Raw genomic sequence first — 20,208 nt, forward strand, 5'->3', positions numbered from 1 at the left:
CAATGTGCTATCATCGGCAAAACTATGGATAGGATTTCCAGTCAATGGGAGAAGGTCACTGATATACAAGAGGAAAAGAGTGGGGGAAAGAACTGAACCTTGGGGGACACCGGCATTAGTGGAGAAGTTAGAAGACAGAGAGCCATCTACCATCACCCTCAGTGAGCGATCAGAGAGAAAACTGGATAACCAATTACTAAAAACAGTTGGCAAACCATAAGATGGAAGCTTGTTTAGAAGACCTTTATGCCAAACACGATCAAAAGCCTTTGAGATGTCAAGAGCAACTACTTGTGTTTCACCGAACCTTTCCATTGAATTAGTCCATAAATGGGTAACATAAGGCGAAAATTTATTTTTATTTTGTTACACAGAGCATTAATAAACTACAATAAATAAATAAATTAGCTTTCGGCTGGGTGGCAGCCTTCATCGGATTAAAATATTGAATGGCAGTTGGAATAGAGATGCACTGCCAGGATGGTGCGTGAGGCACGTGGTTAATTGTTTGTTGATGTTTGTGGCTATGACGTATGGTGGTGACGTGGCCAGCGTTTGTCTATGGATAGAATTACTGACTCTTGTGATGGGGTTAACTTGACAACCACTGTTCCTGTTCAAAGCGGTGTCCGAGCATTTTATATTTAGCGATTCCAACCAGGTACGCCTCAGGTGATGGTGGGACCAGTCCACAACCACGACATCGACCCACACCGCGATGTCGTGGTTGTGGACAGGTCCCACCATCACCTGAGGCGTACCTGGTTGGAATCGCTAAATATAAAATGCTCGGACACCGCTTTGAACAGGAACAGTGGTTGTCAAGTTAACCCCATCACAGACTCAGTAATTGTATCCATAGACAAACGCTGGCCACGTCACCACCATACGTCACAGCCACAAACATCAACAAACAATTAACCAAGTGCCTCACGCACCATCCTGGCAGTGCATCTCTATTCCAACTGCCATTCAGTATTTTAATCCGATGAAGGCTGCTACCCAGCCGAAAGCTAATTTATTTATTGTAGTTTATTAATGCTCTGTGTAACAAAATAAAAATAAATTTTCGCATTATGAATCCAGAGCACGTAGGCCTGTTTTATTATTGGGTAACCTAAGCCAGAATATCACCAGTGGATCGACACTGACGGAATCCATACTGGCGATTGTTGATCAGACAGAAGGTTTCTAGGTAGTTTAAGAGTTGGTGGTTAATTGATTTCTCCATTACTTTAGAAAGAGTAGAAGTAATTGCAATGGGACGATAATTGGATGGGAGGGATTTGTCACCCTTTTTAGGAACTGGCTGGATAAGAGCAAATTTCCAAGCAGAAGGAAAAACACCTTTGGAATAAGAAAGTGAAAAAAGGTGGCAAAGAATAGGAGTAAGTTCAGGAGCACAGGTTTTGAGAACAAGTGGAGAAATATCATCAGGACCTGGAGCTTTCTTAGCATCAAGATTCATCAAAATCCTTCTGATATCCTTTTGACGGAAGACCACAGGAGGCATTGAATGGAGCGTGTTAGGAATGGTGGGAGGTGTTTTACCAAGATCATTAATACATGAGCTCGAAGAAAAATGGGATGCTAGCAGGTCAGCTTTATCCTTGGCTGAAGTGACAACAGAACCATCTGGTTTGGACAGAGGTGGGAGCAGAGATGGGCAAAAGTTGCAGCCAATAGCTTTGGCAAGAGACCAGAATGCTCGGCTACCATTAGGGCAAGAAGCAAGTTTTCTACTCTTAGCCTGTTCAAACTCTAGTTTGGACTGATTAATAACTGCTTTACAATTGTTGCGAGCTTTGGTGTAGGCAGAAAATGAAACTGAAGAATTAGAAACAAGCCAATTACGATATGCAACGTTCTTCTCTTGGACAGCCTTAGCACATTTATTGGAAAACCAAGGTTTAGATAAAGGACGAGATTTTAAAGTGGAGTGTGGGATAAAGGATTCCATTCCTGCAAGAATAATTTCACTGACACGATCTGAGCAAACGTTGACATCAGAAGTTTTGAAACAGTAATCAGACCAAGGAAAAGAAGAAAAGAAGTCACGCAGGTCATTCCATTTTGCATTCTTGTAATGCCAAACAATACGAGGTTGGGAATAGCCATGAGATAAAGGTTCCATTGGAGAAGAGACAATCACCAAGTTGTGATCAGAAGTGCCTAAAGGACCTCTCACTTCAACCTTGTACTTAGAAGGGTTGTTTGTGAGAAAAAGATCAAGCGTATTGGCTGTATGATTAGGATTGTCCGGTATTCTTGTAGGTAAATGAACAATCTGTGCTAGGTCATTAGTAATTGCAAAAGCCTCAGCATCTCGACCTGCTGGGTCGGTGTGACTAGAAAACGGAATCCAGCTGGAGTTGTGAACGTTAAAATCACCAAGGAAAATTACCTCACTGTTAGGAAAGTTGGACTGGAGAAAGTCAAGTTGCAAACAGAGGAAGTCAAAGAGCTCCAAGTGATTAGTGGAGTTGGGAGAACGGTAGAGACAACAGATGAATTTTACACAATGAGGTAGAGAGATTTTAAGCCAGAGAAGATCAAAGAGAGGAGATTCCAAATTGCCAAGTCTCTGACAGGGAATATCAGAACGGACATATGCACAAGTACCACCTTTGAGGCGAAAGGAATCATACAGCAAATAATTTGGACATCTGAGATGAGCAGTAGTTGAATCAACTGATAACTGAGATTCAGTCAGAAAAAGTACATGGGGTTTGGAAGACTGCAAGTGGAAATGGACATCGTTGAGATTAGAATTGAGACCACGTATATTTGTGAAATGAATTAGGAAGTCCTTGGGAGGTTTAGATCTTTTCGCAGATAAGCTTGCTCTATTATTTTGACAATTCATGATGTATTCAATAGTAAGAAAAAGTGGGTGGGACATGCTGTATGAAGTAATGAAATTTTTGGATATGGCGTACATGTGGTAAGAATATACCCAGATCCTTGACATAACGTGGCCTCGACAATGCTCCCCGCATACACACTACTCGGACTCCCTCCAGTCACTATCTGGCAGAGTAGAGGTAGCAAGATTATACACTAGCTGATCCGGAAGCTTCCTAGAGAGTTACCAATAGGTTCAGTCCGGTGTACTAATTAGCGGCCGGCCTGCAAACACCGTTTTAGAGCTGTACCCTCGAAATGTAAGGAATATTGGATCTCGCCACGACATTCATCATAACCTCAATAATCATCAATCGTACTGCATGATGGAAGAGATAGGGAAGGGTTGGCCGGAATTTAGCTCTAGAGACTAAACATGGGTTCCACCACTTCAAGCCTCCAATAAGCAAAGTGGTGGTATTTCACCGGTTGATGAGTCATCTACCACCTAGTACTGCCTGGTAACATAGAGGGGCGGCGTTCCTCCATGTGGTGTGGGCGCCACACCTCGACCCCTGCTTACGTTGGTTCACACCTGGGTGGTCACCCACCATGTACTTGTGCATGAAGGTTATACCCAGGATTACTAACAGTCCCACCATCTGGGCAACTTGTTACAAAGGCAAGTTTGTTTTTCTATGGGAATTAAGATCCCTGAATCATTAATGCAATTTAAATCCTGCTGGCCACAAAAACAGATGAAAGAACAAAGTAGTCCTGCAAACATCTTATAATTTATATGAAGTCATATTATAGCTTTAGCTATATTTAATTTGAATTTCTCTTTTTTTAGTGCTATATCAGTGGTTTTCAACTGGGGTGCTGCAACAACATTCCAGGGGTGCCACGTAATTTGGGTTTAAGTTAAACTTTTTTTTTTTTTAATTTATGTTTATTTCATTATAAAAAGGTATACAGTATCTTTTTAATTTTGTGGTGATCTATAACTGATGTTTATTTAGTACCTCTATATAAAGAATAAAATTATTAAATATATATAATTTGTATTATGAATTGTAATTTTGTTTATAGTTATATTATTGTAATAACTATCATATAATATATTTTTTTAATAACACAGAGAGAGAGAGAGAAAATCAGATCTAACAGGCATAAAATTGAGTAGGGTGCCACAAAATAAAATACTTAGCAGTGCCATTATTAAAAAAATGGTCGAAAACCACTGTGCTATATCTTATTCAGCAAAATTAACACAAATTACCCTTACAAATTATAGCTATGTAGCTGGTTATATAGCATGGTGATCACTTTTACATTTGACCGATTAGAAATCACCAGCTATCTGAAGAGGGACAAGTTATGCCCAAAACAGGCTGTGATAGTAGTCTCATATTTTAAACAAATGGCTGATTAACCTTTGGTGAGGCCAACTGTTTGAAAGTAGTGCAATACCAAGGAAACTCACTGCAAAAGCAAGTTTGTTCTATTGTGAGAATTAAGACAATTGCACTATCTTTGCAGTTTAAATCTTTTCAGCTGCAAAAACAATTTAAAGAATAAGATAGTAATGTAAGCACTTTATAAGCGAGAATGTCACACTTTATTTTTGCGCCAATTTTTAAAGACAAATGCAGTCACTGATGTGAATGCCAGATTGTTTTCTTAATATTTCTGGATTTTAAAATATTGATTTTTTTTCTATTACATGCCAGATTTTACAGAGTTTACTACATTAGCAAACATATCACTTCAGAAATATTTCTGTAGCAAATATTTATGAAGTACATTTGGTCATTTTAACAAACATTTTTGTTAAGATATATTTAATTTAGCAATATTAGTGTTGATATGAATAAATATTGCCTGTTCATTAAATTTTACCAGACCTAATTTTGTATTCTTCTACAATCTGTTTCCCACCTTCAAGTTCTTTATCTCTATAATCAAATCCATTATCTCTATAAATTTTTTATTAGTAAAAATAATTTCTTTAACAATAAGAAATTAGTACAAATCATTTACTTAGTATAGTACTAGTAAATTAATAAGAGGAGTTTACCTCAATATAGTACGTGGAACACTTCCGTATGATACCCTCCAGAAATTAAAACGGAAAAAACGAAAAAAATCGACAACTTACCGGTACATCAAAGTAAAATATAAATATTTTAAATAATCAATTTAACACAATTCAAAATCAATTCAAAACAATTAAAATTCAAATTAACGCAATTAAAAGAATCTAACGAAAATATTCAAAACGATTTTCCATTGAATATTTTCGTTAGATTCTTTTAATTGCGTTAATTTGAATTTTAATTGTTTTGAATTGATTTTGAATTGTGTTAAATTGATTATTTAATTATTTATATTTTACTTTAATGTACCGGTAAGTTGTCGATTTTTTCGTTTTTTCCGTTTTAATTTCTGGAGGGTATCATACGGAAGTGTTCCACGTACTATATTGAGGTAAACTCCTCTTATTAATTTACTAATATTATTATCAACGTAGAACATATTGAGTATTACAGCTCTGATTCATACTATCTAATTAGTATAGTACTATATCAAACAAAGGAAGAAAATAATTATGCTCACAAAACAATCCCTTATTATTTCATTTTTTTAGTAAAAAATAATGAAATAAGGAAATATGTTAAAAAAAAATAACTTTTACAATTATACAGAATTATGTAAATTATTAATGCTTAATTTTGAGAACTACTACATGGCTATAGAGTATGTTGATCTAGGAAACTTGATTCCTTACAGAATATATTTCCATTAATATATAAGTACAACCCCATTTATCCAACTATTATGGGACCAATATTAGATAAGTGAAAGTGTCAGATAATCCATAGAGCAAAATTGTATTTCAGTTATAACAGGTGCTCATAATTTAACAGATTAGTTATTTTCAACAAATTTATCAATCAAATATTACATATATTTATCATAATATAATATATTTATCTCTAAAAAGATAAATATAATATAAAAATATTATATATACATATATTTTTAACACAATTAATTTATTCTTAAAAAAAAGATTTGTTTGATGTAAAGATTTATCTTTTTTTTCTTTTTGTCAAAATTGTTTTGATTTATCTTTTTGTCAAAATTGTTTTGATTCAGTTTAAAAATAAAAGTTCAATAGGTACTGTCTTTTTTTTTTTTTCTAATTATTTTATTAAGTGATCAGCTGCTTCAATAGTTTAGGATGCATTTTTGATAAAAGTGAGAGTCCAAGTGCTCTTGACTTTGCAGATTTTCCTATGGACATCAAAAGGACCTTAAATATTCCAGCAGGGTTGCCTGTAGCATTCTCCTGGAGCCACTTCTGTCTTAGATTGCAAGGCTTTATTTGGCACCTATTTCATAATAGAGGCTTATTCAGTCAATTAAAAATTTGATAAGACAAATCACCTTCTTTAGTAATTTTTAAAAATTACTCCATATATTTTAGGACAGCAGGGAGAAGTTTTCCCCTGGTGATAATTAGTTGTCGAATGCTATCTTAGATCAAATGTCTTCTTACATCTATTCAGCCATCCCTCACTAACCAAAAATGTTTTTCACCATCTAAACTCTGACTTAATTAATTTCAAAGCTTTGGCATTTAAAACTGATCCACATATGAGATAGCCTTTTTCTCTCTCAAACAGAAAACATGACAAAAGAACTTATCCAATTTTTTGTTAACGCTTCACTCGAAACACACCAATCTTCAATTTTGGAATTATTGTGCACCCAATCTCCCAATGTTACTTGGCCAATTCCTAAATCTAAAGAAGTTTTGGTCAATAGTTCACCTTTATTAAATCTCTTTGTTACTTCCAACTTTGTTTCCAAAGGCTTTCCTTTTTTTTTTTTCCTTTTTGGTTTACTTGTCATTGTGATGTTTACTGCGTAAATGTCAGAGGAAAAATTAAAAGAGTACAGTGTTCTTTGAATAAAAAAAAAAAAAAAAAAAAGATTTCTAGGTAAAAAGGAATGAAACTTCACTTGTATTGCTATTAACATGTTCCCACTGAATCGACCCACTGGTGGATCGCTGCTCTAATATCCACCGGGCAAAGCGATCCCCTGGTGGGTCACTGCGCTAATTATCATTGGACGTTGTGACCCACGGGTGTCTCGTTGTGCTATGAGTCTTATATTCAAGTTTTGGTATTAAGCACCCGGTGTTTAAGCATTTTATTGGATTCACCACAGTCCTGCATATAAATTTACCTACCAAGTGTCAGCCCAGGATCAATATTTTTTATTTATTGAGGTTTTTGTGGGGCATATAAAATCATAGTAGTTGGAATAGAAAAAGGAACCAATAGTTGACAGTTTTTATTTCAAATATAATTATTTTTGTTTACAGTGAATTATGTTGAGGCATTCTAGACACAAAGCAGGTTGATTTTCATAATCTTGACAAAATGTTTTAACTTTTTTGCCTTCTGGTCTGCTTCTTTCTTTCCTTTTTCAGAAATTTTCTTGTAACACTCCCTGGAATGTTTCCTAACTTTCCTTGCTTGACCTTCCACTTTACAAAAAAGTATGAATTCTGCCAGGTGCCTTTGTTACTTTTGTAGTAGTCTCACTATTCAATAAAAGGAAACGTACATATTATACTTTCTCGGAATTAAAGGAGGGATAGACAATTATTAGTCTCAAATTTACTCTGTAACATCCATGCATCGACTAGTATGGTAGCAAAGATGATCTCCATTGCAGCTTTTTTATACCATTTTACGGTTTTACGCAGGCTACTACAATATGACACCATTTGGTCAGATATATCTACTCCCTTCTTTGCTTGATTGTAGCTAATAATCACATCGGTTTTCTTGATTTTTTTCCTCCCTTTCTATTGTTCTTTCCTGTCTCAATAATTTTACACTGATGAGTTTTTTGAATGTTGTTATCAAACACTACTGGTCTTTTATCAATCTGTTTCATGATTTTCACTCCTTTGTTATTCTCAAGAGCAATTATGTCTCCCCATTTGATTTTTTTCCCCTGGAATATTCCTTGATATTCCTTTTCAATTGCTTCTTAGAGTCCCACAGAGAAAAGTTTTCTTTTCTAATAACTCTTGCACTAGAGGGAAACTAGTGTAAAAATTATCCGAATAAAGAACACGTTCTTCATTGAGCAGATTAGCCATAAGTTTTACTGAGACAGCATGAGAATGTCCTTTACCTTCCACTGAATCACCCTTTCTGGTGAACATAAGTTATAAAATTTGATCCCATATTTATAAGATTTGTTAGAGATATATACTGGCGAAAGAGTAGCCTTCCACACCAAGGGATCAAATTTTCATCAATGATCAAGTTTTTTCCTGGCTTTAACACACTTTGAAAATTCCTATTGGATTTATCTAATATCTGATTTTGTTGAGATGGTCTTGTCCATTGGCAGTTTCGCTGTCAGAGAAATTCCAATATTTCAGCAGATCTAAGAAACAATCTCTACTCATAGATTTCCTAATGAGATTATTCGAGCATAAATCTTTTTTTGACCAGCGTAATCTTATATCTGGGACATGAACAATTCCCATTATCAATAATATTCCAAGAAATTTTTCCATTTCTGGTTCAGTGGTTGGTCTCCAATCAGCTTTCTTCTTTTTGGGCATTCATATATTACTAGCTGCTGATGACAAACAGTACTGTGTATCTATATCTGTTGGTTTCAGTCACCATCATCTGAAGGATGTCGTCAGTTAGAAACAGTCTGTATATGTGGTAAGGTTAGTTCAAATCAACATCAATAAGGATTTCAGCATCTTTATTATATTGATTAATTGAAATTTTAGCTTTTCCTACCTCTTGCCAAATAAGATTTTCAGACTTAGATGCATTGGAATTACTTGAGAATTTGAGTCTTTTCATCACTTTCTTCAGAGGTTTGGATCTTATCATTGCCGTCACTGGAATGTATGTCTAAATCATCTAATTCTGACTCGTCATCGGATTCATCATTAAAGAAATATTGTGGCTTCTCTTTTGTCCACAAATCCAACTCTGTTCTCGATGTCCCTTTTGATCATGTTTTTGAGCACCTTTTTCTTTCAAAAGAGGTACATCTGAATATCACTATCACTTCCATTCATCAGACATTTGTCTTTAGCTCGTTTTCCGTAAAAAGAGGGGTTCGTTTCAAAACTTTTTAGAAATTAGTATCTATAAATATGAAATATGATAAACAAAAATTCAAAATATCTAAAGAGTTTAACTCAATTCTAGATTATAGTGATAAAGAAAATGTTCTCCACACGTGCATGTATTTGAAATGAAGTCAATATGGAGGCAAATAACTATTGTCAGTCTCAACAGTACCAGGAAGTAATTTGAGCATGCACATTGGCGCTTATCCCCGTTCATTGATAATACTTAGCACCACAGGGCGGGGCAAAACCACCCTGTGGGTTCGCTATCAAATTTTAACGAAAAAAAAATTACAACCCATTTTTCTTGCACATATTGGTTATTTGTGACTTAAATGAACCAAATTATGAAAAAAACAGTCGTCATTTGGGAAATAAAAGACACTATGTCTCTTAGGCTTCATGTTAAATAAACGCCCCAGCAGGAACGTGTAAATTTCAATGTAGTTGTACTACCTTTTATCTTTTATAAAATTTAACAGATTATTCTATTATAAAAAGATTTTTTATACATAAATTGTTTGTTACTAATACAAGTTAACTAAGTTAAATTTCTTATATTATATCATATTCTATTTTTAACTATTCTCCCTTATGATTTCATAATCATCTAGTATGAAATTTTTATGAATAAAAATCTGTCTTATTATTTCCCCATTGATAAACCTTATTACACCTCAAAGTTACCCTTTGGATAACCCAAAGGGCCAGATAATTAGGGTTGTACTGTATTATAAAAATACCATTTAATGATATAGTCACACTCACAAAGTAAATATATAATTGCAGTAGGCTCTAACTGAATGAAAAATTATTCAAATTACACTTGTGAATTCAGCACTCCTTATGAATTTAGGTCTAAATCTACAGTGAAAGAGATTTAGATTTTTTTTAATATGGCCTAATTATATATTTAGCTTATATTTATGCAAACACGAATCTTAGTGCATTAACTATAAGTAAACTTCAAACTTTTTAACTAAGGATGATTAGCTCTATATTAATCAACACAAGTCTTTCATAGAACATAAATTACATTATTTTTAATGGATGAATATTTTTAATAAAAGACTCACTGTTAATGTAATATAGCATTACTAAAGAGATAGACAAAAGATGTCCATTCTGAAACTAATTCCACTATTTCTTGAAACAATTTTAAAACTTTATCCAAGTAAAAAACTTACGGAGCAATAATAGCCCTTGCAGGACTATGAGGCGGGCCTTCGACCAAATTAAGCCAATTATCCAGCTGACTTCTTAGATCTTTAGCTGAAATATTTAAAGCAGAACATTTAAGTGACATTTCACACTGGAATAAATGCATTTTCTTTAGAACAGCAAACTAAGAGATTGTAGGGAAAAAATTGCAATAGTTGGTTGTTTTTTATTTTTATAAAATACATACTATATTTTTAAAGTTTAGCTAAAGGTTTTATTCACTAACATCTGGATACTAATAAATTGAGTTAGCCATATAATTATTATCCCTGACATATATGAGATGCTTGCAAAGTCTGAATTTAAGTCCTATCATAGAGTGGAGGAATTTCTAAGGGCCACTTCAACAGGGGCTTTTTTTTTTCCTGACACATTTAAAGCCTTGTTTTATTTTTATAACACAGTAACTACAATAATTGGGTACCCAGAGGGAAATGGTCAAAATGATCCAATTAAACCTAGTTCCTTGGGGCTGCATTAACATGATGCTCATCTCTCCTGTTATATACAGGAAAGCCAAACATTTAGATAGCATCAACAATAAGAGTGCAAAATTTTACTTTTTGTTGTATCCAAATACCTCATTCATTTTAATTTTCTCAAAGTTCCAGGGAAATCTACTAAAAATTTCTAAGGAGGTGTAAATTTGTCCAGTTTGCAAGATTGTAATCTTGCAAACTGGAAAAAAAGCCATAGTCAGTCAATCTCAAGTGGAAAAAAAGTAAGGTTCCCCATGAATTATTCTGGGTTTTTCCAGCCTGCACAACATGCAAATCAGCCTGTAAACACAATATGGTCTGTTTCTTATCTGTTTAAAACGTAACAACAACAAATAAGACATGGAGCATATAAGCTGCAGCTGGCCCTTCAATTTCAGTCAACCTCAATAACATGAGACAGTTTATTCCGATGGTCAACAATATCCAGACAAAATAAACTTCTTGCGGTGCAGTCTCAGTTTTCCCCAACAGTTTATATTTATGCTACCTAGTTTTTGTGTACCATTTCAATGTGAAAATTTTATAATTGTTCAATTTGCCTCCTAGTGCCTATATACTTAATCAGTTTAACCCGAGATTCCCAGTTTCCAACCTCTGTAACCCACACCTTTGTTTTCTCTTCATTCAAATGCTCATTTGCTATTCTCAATATACAAGTTGTGCAGCTTTGTAACTTTTCTAGAAGCTTAGTCTTTTCTTAAATGCAATCTCCAAACTTGAACACAAAAATGCAACCTTGCAACTGACTTATATAATGGAACTTCAGGATGTGATTTCTGAGGTCATTCTAAGTAAAAAATATTACTTCAATGTGGGTCTACTAAATGTTTATGACTATTTGAATTCTAAAAATGGCTATGGAGTTTTAAATGTTAAAAGATAATAATAAAAATAAAATAAATAAGAATGAGTAAACATGTACCTAGTATGAATAAACATTTCTAGATACATAATGCTTATTCTTATTTATTTTTTTTTATTATTATTTTTAAAAATTCAAAACACCATAGCCATTGCTTCACAACCATTTACAATAAGACCCCATGGTGATACAATGTTTTACTCGGAATGACATGGTCAGGCCACACCGTGAGTACTGTGTACAGGTCTGGAGGCCTCATTTTAGGAAGGATTTAGATTGGCTTGAGCATGTACCGAGAAGGGCAACAAGATTGGTGAGGGGAATGAAGGGATCCTCTTACCAAGAGAGGCTTAAGTTCTGCAAACTGCAGCAACTGGAGACTAGGCACCTGCAAGGTGATCTGATTGAGGTGTTAAGGCCTTGAATGGGTTGAGCACGCTGAATTCTGATGAGATTCTTCCACTTGTTCAGATTACGAACCTAAGGGAGCATAAATTCAAATTGAGGAAAGACAGATGTACAATAAATGTGCAGAAATTTGCCTTTAGACAGCGGATGGTTAATTGCTGGAACAAACTTCCATCTGTCGTTGTGGAAGTTGATAGGTTAATAAAAATTTAAGGAGGAACTGGACAAACATTTAGAGGGAATTGTTTTGTAATTTTCTTTTTTTGGCTCATGCTGCATAAGCTCATACACTTGCTTTCTTGCATCACATGCCACTAACTACTACTACTAAGGCCATTTAAATCAACTGAAACCAATCAGGTTGTATGCATTGGGAGAGCCCTGCACCTGCTTGGTTTTTTTATTTTCTTTATATATATATATATATATATATATGTATTATTTTATTTTTAATACAAACTGTTGTTTGGTGTTGAGTTTAATATTAGGCTTTAAGTATAAATAGAAAATCTACAGTTCTAAAATACTAAATGCTCATTTGTGAAAGAAAACAAGAACTATGACTATGTAGTACAGACTTGTGCACATTTAACCATCTACTGCAGGGGTCCCCAACCTTTTTCATCGGAGGGCTACATAGAAAATTCATAACAAATGGCAGGCCGCAGTCGGTACAATTTTGACAACTAAAAACACTGTAAACCAAAAAACGTAAACCAATTTTAGCGACTTCACCAGGTCAAACAGGGTGTACAAGATAGAAAAACTAAAAAATTATAAACAAGGGATGTTTATTGTAAATAAAGACAGTCATATTAAAAATCACAATTTTTATTATTATAATCACATTTGATATTACAGAAATAGCAAATCAATGAGATGTTTGTAGTTGTTTTGATTTAGCAATAAATGAAATGTTAGGTTTAATAGTAGAAGTTCCCAATCTTAAAAAGTCTTGCAAATGTTCATCTGTTATTCTTGATCGATGTTTGGATTTTATATATTTCATTTTTGAATATGTTTGTTGACATAGGTAAGTGCTACCAAAAATAGAAATTATTCTTCTTACTAATTTTTTTAATTCTGGAAATTCATTTTCTGTCAAAGTTTTATAAAAGTTAATTAATGTTTAATTTTTCAATAATGTTTTCAGGTTATCGTTACTTTGATGATCTATAATTTCTAATTGTAGATCTTTATCTATTTGTGAAACATTTACATCAAATGTTTCATTAATACGCATGATTCTGAAATAATGTAAATAATTTTCTATTGTTTTTGAAATCAACAAATCGATCAACGAATGCTTCCATCAATAATTCAAGATTTCAGACAAAATTGTTGGTAGAAAAATGACAATTGGGCATATTATTATATAAACTTTCACAACAAAAAAAAAAAAAAAAAATGGGAAAAATTATTTTGTTCAATTTGATTTTTAAATAATTGTAATTTTGTCTGAAATGCTTTAATATTGTAGAACAAGTCATTTACAAGTAGATCGCAACTTTGAAGTTTTTTATTCAATGTATTCAAACGTTCACAAATATCTGTTAAAAATGCAAGTTCCCATAACCATTTAAAGTCTGTTAATTCTGGGACTGGTTTTAATTTTTCGTTCATGAATATGTCTATTTCGGTTCTGAGTTGAAAAAACCTTTTTAACACATTACTGCACCTCCATCAAACTCAACCATCGCACCTCCGTATGATACAACAAATCACCATATTTGCTTTCGATTTCCTCCAAGAAAATTTTAAACTGACGTTGGTTCAGGCCATTTTTGCGTATAAAATTCACAATGCTAATTATAGTCAACATGATTGAGTTCGAAGACAAAACTTTACTGCATAACGATTGCTGGTGAATAACACAATGAAATTGCATAGGTCTTTCAATGTTTTTGGAATCAAAATATTTATTAATATGGCCGATGAAACCAATATTTTTCCAACCATATTCTTTGCGCCATCGGTCGTAATTGCTGTCAACAATTCCCAATCAAGCTGCAGGTCTTCAAACACTTTTGAAACACTATAAAATATGTTTTCACCAGAGGTTCTATTCTTCAAGCTTTCAAGTGCAGCCAGTTCTTCTGTGACTTCAAAATTTGATTTATACCGCATATGTAAATGAGTAACTGTGCTGTGTTGGCAGTATCTTCACTTTCATCAATTGCAATCAAAAAATTTATAAAATCTGTAACTTTTTGTTTCAGCTGATCTTTAACATTAGCAGACAAGTCTTCGATTCTTCTTGCTAAAGTTGATGCTGATAAACTTATAGCAGCGAAGTGCTTAATTTGATCAGGGCATTTCTTCTGCAATTGATAGGCACACTCTTTTCACAAACTTGCCATCAGTAAAAGCCCTCCCTTCTTCAGCAATGATTTGAGATGCTCGAAAACTAGCTCTAATTAAATTTAAATTCTGATTAATGAAACATCTCATCTGTTGTTGTTGCCTCTTGAAATCAAAGCTCAGCTCTTGTAATTTCTTGTTTCGCAACTCTCCTTGAAGTTTATCGTAAGTTGAGGCATGTTTTGTCGTATAATGCCGTTTCAAATTATATTCTTTCAACACAGAAACTGCTTCCTTACATATAAGGCAGGTACATCGGTTATTGTTCCTTATAAAAAATAATTAATCGACCAAAGTTCATTGAAGACACGACAGTCGGAATCAATTTTTCTTTTCCTTGACATCTTGATTCGCTAAAATTAAAATTAAAAATTCAAAGTTAAATAAAATTAAAAATAATATGCATTTATACAAATAGCACTAATAAACTGTTGCACATGATAATCGGTGCAGCGGCCCGACAACTACGGTCTGAATGAGAATAGCTGACCAGGAGAAAGATTAATATGCATACTCGTCTTTACATTGCAAACTGCATAGAATGCATTGCATACAATTCTTTCACTAATACTTACTTGATTAATATTTAGATTAGTGTTCAGCAATTGTTTTAACAGTTGCTTATTTTAACTTTACTATTTCACTTTTTGACAACTCGTGTTCGCCGGAAATACTCGAGGCTATAAACTTATAGCCTTGGGCACTCGCATTGTTGGGATTTCAGACATTGCAAGAAACACTGCTGCCCAGTGGAAGTGCACAGAGTTGCAACAATGTTACAAAATTATATTTGGACGCATTTACATTATATTTTGATTAAAAATATCCTTATATACGATATGTAGCAACCAAAAAAGATTTCTATAAAATAAATTTCACGAAGTGGATGAAATAGTCTTTTGGGCCGGATGAAATCATCTGGCGGGCCGCCAGATGATTTCATCCGGCCAACGGACCATGGGTTGGGGACCCCTGATCTACTTCATAGGCCTTTATCATGAACACTATGAAAAACATTATATAAATTAAACACATTTTCAAAAATAATAATAAAATGCCCACACCAGGAAGACCCACTCCCACAAAACCACCCTACATAGGGCCACACACTTCCTAGGAATGATTCTGGGAATGACCTCAGAAAATCACATCCTGAAGTCATGTACATTCCTCACCTGTGGTTAGTCATCTGATCATTAGCACTCACCCCCCCCCCTTGTGTATTGGCAGGATGCTGGTCTTCTCCAATACAAAGGGGTTACTTTTAAATCTACTGATCAGATGAGTAAGCAAGAAACCCAGAATAACATAGCAACTCTGTGGTACCACACTCAGGGTAGTGGAGAATGAAAAAGACTTGGGGATAATTATGCATCAGATGTGAAGTTTTCTAAACAGTGCAGACAGGGTGCCAGGGCAGCTCAAGGGGTTTTGTGAATGATATACAGAAATTTTTCCAGCAGGGATAAGAAGGTGATTGCCCTGTTGTATAAGGCAATGGTTATCTTGAATACTGGCATACAGGTCTAGAAGCATCATTTTAGGAAGGATGTTGATTTAAAACATGAATAGAAATACAATAAACTTAGTGAAGGGAAACAAAGTGAAGGCTTCATTTTGCAAACTGCATTATCTAAACAATTCCATGACTTAACAAATTTCTTGATCACTGGCTCATACAAATTTACTTCTTTGAGGTGAAATCTCTATTCTACACAATTAGCAGCTCCAATGGTCATTGAAGAACTGTAAAAACTTGTTTCCCTGGTGAAATCCTAAGAGAAATGTTTTTACAAGTGAGAAAATGTCATGGAATTAGCTTTTCTATTCTTTTCTATTCATAATAATGAGTTTATTCAGCAAATGATCAATCTAAGGGCTAAACCTGCCAATCAGGTGCTTTGCAGAATTTGTCCATTTTCATAAACACAGCAGGACAATAAGTGGTGCTAGATAATGGATTTGGGATGTTCAATAATAGTTGTTTCATTTAGGTACATGATTAACCAAGGCTAATAATCAAATAACATTATTCTAATAGTAATATAAAAGCAATTGTTTTATACACACATTTGTTTCACTTAGCAGCCCATCTCGGCTAAATTTCTTTTTTTAGTGTCTTTTTTTTTTTTTTTTTTTTTTATCATGCACTACTTTTTTTACCCTCACTAATTTACTCCTAGGTCACCTTTTGGGGCCCCTGTGCACCAAAGCTCCCTATCTTTTTTAGCAAAACACCAATGCCTTACTCATGAAAAGATTATTTATAATGTACATTTCAAGTGGTATTCAATAAATATAAACCATAAAAATCTGTTAAGGCTGATACAATAAAATAAACAATTTAATAATTTTTAATAAGATTAAGAAGATAAGAACCAAATTTATAAATTTGTTTCTTATTTAAAAATTCATTTTCCTTGCCTTTATGTTTGAAAAATCATTAATTAGTTCTTTGAGGTCAATTTGGCAATTTTGTGTTAAATAGGTAGTAGAGTAAAATAAAGTGGGCCAGTAAATCAGTGTCTATTATAAGACATTCTGATTTACTGGCCCACAGTAATAATTGGGGATTTTAACATTCCAGATATTCAGTGGAACTTGTAATTGGTAACTAGCACATTAGCGCAAGACGTGAAGATTTTTTTGGACGACTGATTTCTACTCCAGCATGTTAAGAGAGGCAACGAGAGAAAGCAATACACTTGATTTGATCATCAGCAATGACTCTTTGTGTATTAAGAATCTGCAGATAAAAGAATCACTATGTAGCAGTGATCACAGAGTACTGATGTGGGATTTACTTCAAGATGTGACTACTGTTATGAAAAAACAAAAGGATTTTTTCTTTTGTAAAGGAAACATTGGTCTCAGACAGTTTTTAAATTCTATGCAGTGGGCACAGCTGATAATACCGACAATAAATTCTAACTGGGATGCATTCTGGGAAGTAATCATAGAAGATACAAGGTTTTTTTTTTTATATATAACTAAGAGATAGCATTCAAGACTTAGACCTAAATGGATGTCAAATAAACTGATGAGGCTTGTGGTAGAAAAATGCATGAGATGCATATAAATTAACAGATGAAACAGAACTCTGCAGAAATATATAAACTAGTAAATCTGCAATCAGTCACAATGGAGGCTAGGGCAGTCTCTTAAATCTTTGCTTAAGCTAGAAGGAAGAGGATGAATTACATTGGTTCACTAAATATCAATGGTTTAACTGCTGATATTTCTGCTCAAGTTGCTGACAAACTGAACATGTATTTCTGTATCTACATTCAAACATGGGGAATTTATTAGGGGCCAGAAGTGTAACAAATTCTAACAGGGAGCTAAATGATTTTGTGCTAACTTACAGGAAAATAGAAGAGAAATTTTTGAAGCTAAACATAAAAAAAACACCTCAGGTGGATGTTATCTATCCAATTATATTAAGGGAGGCAGCAAAGGTAGTAAGCAAACCTTTAGCCATAATTATGATAGCATCCTTGGATTCAAGGGAGAGACCAGTGGACTAGGGATATGCAAACATATCCTCAATTCCCAAAGGGGAATTAAAGTAATTAAAAGCCTGTTAGCCTGACTTCTTTTCTGGGGAAAATAGTGAAGTCACTGGTTGGAGAAGTAATGCAGGACCATCTAGTCAGGAATGCAGTTGCAAAATGGATTTGTTAAGGGGTGATAATTCTAACATCACATACTTATATTTCAGAAAAGCTTTTCATACTATTGCACATAAAAGACTGCTGTATAAATTGGAGCAGTGGTATTAAGGGAAAATTGTGCATAATGGGTTAGTTGAGTGGGAAAGATAGTGGTCATCAATGGCACTGCTCTTGAACTAATATTAGTGGAATTCCCCCAAGGGTTCAGTGCTGGGCCCACTATTTTTTCCATATTCATTGATGAAGGCATATTAGGTTTAATGTCTAAGTTCACAGACAACACAAAGATTAGCAGGGTAGTTAATCACAGTACGCTACTGCAACAAAATCTAGAAAAATTAGACAAATGGGCTGAGAAGTCAAAATTAAAGTTCAACATTGACAAATGCAATGTAATGCATATGGGTAGTATTAATCCCAGATTAATGTAACAAATGTGCAATACTACCTTCAGGTAGTGGGAGAATGAAAAAGACCTGGGGAGAGGGAGGTGCAATCAGGTATGAAGTACTAAGCAGTGCAGATAGGCTGCCAGTACAGCTCACAGGATTTTGTCAATGATATACAGGTGATTATCCTGCTGTATACGGCAATGGTTAGGCCACATTTTGAGTACTGCATATAGATCTGGAAGCCTCATTTTCAGAATGATGTGGATCTGTTGGAAACCGAAAGCAAAGAAGGGCAATAAGATCAGTGAAGAAAACAAAAGGGTGCTCTTACCGGGAAATGCTTCAGTTCTGCAAATTGCAGCATATGGAGACAAGGCACCTGCACGGAGATCTTATTGAAGTGTTTAAGGCTTAAAAGATTGATTAGGCTCAGTGCTGATGGAATCTTTCTGCTTGCCCAGACTGCACACATAAAAGGGCATAAATTCAAATTGAGGAAGGATAGTTGCAGAAATATGTAGAAATTTGCCTCCAGTCGTTGGATAGTTGATTATTGGAACAAACATCTGGTGCTGCAGAAGTATTCTGAATAATTTTAAAGAACTAGACAAATTCTTAGAGGGAATGTACAGATGATGTGAGAGGATGTGTGTGGTTTTTTTTTTTTTTAATGGCTGATGCTGGCTTTTTTGCATCATTTATAACGTAAAAATTGCAACAATTTTTCCACACATCTATGATACAACTCTTTTCTCAATTTGAATTAATGCTCCCTCAGGTCCGTAATCTGAGCAAAAGGATCCCATCAACATTGGGCCTGCTCAGACCATTCAAGGTCTTATACACCTCAATCAGATCACCTTGCGGGTGCCTAGTCACCGGCCACTGCAATTTGCGGGATTTAAGCCTTTCTTTGTAAGAGGACCCCTGCATTCCCCTCACCAATCTTGTTGCCCTTCTCTGACTTGTTCCAAAAATTCTACATCCTTCCTAAAACGAAGCCACCAGACCTGTACACAGTACTCAAGCTGTGGCCTACCGGGAAATGCTTCAGTTCTGCAAATTGCAGCATATGGAGACAAGGCACCTGCACGGAGATCTTATTGAAGTGTTTAAGTCTGCCTTCTACCACTCACCCATACCTTATACAAAGTGATAATCACCTCCTTCTCTCTACTAGCAAAATTCCTGTATATCACTGACAAGATCCCATGATCTGCTCTGGCAGCCGGTCTGCACAATTACCTGAGGACTTCTTCATTCTCTACCACTCTGAGTGTAGTACCACACAGTTGGTATGTTTCTTTGCGGTCACTGTTACCCATACGCCTTTGCATCTGTCAATGCTAAAATTCAGTTGCCGCTTCTCAGCTTATCTGTGCAACTTTTCTAGAACCTGTTACAGTAGCATACTGTCATTACCAACCCTGCCAACCTTTGTATCATCTGCAAACCTCGACATTAAGCCTGATATACCTTCATCAGTATCATTGATAAATAAACAAAACAATAATGGGCCCAACACCGTACCTTGGAGGACTCTCCTCTTATAACATTAGTCGATGAAGAGCAGTGTCCATTGATTACCACTCTGTCTGCCTTCTACCACTCACCCATGCTTTTATCCATTGCAGCAACTTGCCCTTAATGCCATACTGTTCCAATTTGTACATCAGTCTTCCACGTACAAAAGTAGCAAAAGCTTTCCTGAAATCCAAAAATATGATATCAAAATTATTTTTTGCATCCAGTT

The 20,208-nt window shown here is 34.7% G+C and overlaps 1 protein-coding gene across 1 annotated transcript in view; it reads right to left on the reverse strand.

Moving 5' to 3' along the window:
• LOC150088649 (protein MEMO1) overlaps window positions 1-20,208 on the reverse strand; it is a 140,477-nt gene that overhangs the window by 94,317 nt on the left and 25,952 nt on the right. The window contains exon 2 of the mRNA XM_090370846.1: window positions 10,225-10,309. Coding sequence (XP_090226972.1) covers window positions 10,225-10,309 — 85 coding nt within the window. The remainder of the gene's footprint in view (window positions 1-10,224; window positions 10,310-20,208) is intronic.

This window comes from Mastigoproctus giganteus, chromosome 3 (assembly GCF_048544385.1).
Source record: "Mastigoproctus giganteus isolate SK-2022 chromosome 3, ASM4854438v1, whole genome shotgun sequence".
Taxonomy (NCBI): domain Eukaryota; kingdom Metazoa; phylum Arthropoda; class Arachnida; order Uropygi; family Thelyphonidae; genus Mastigoproctus; species Mastigoproctus giganteus.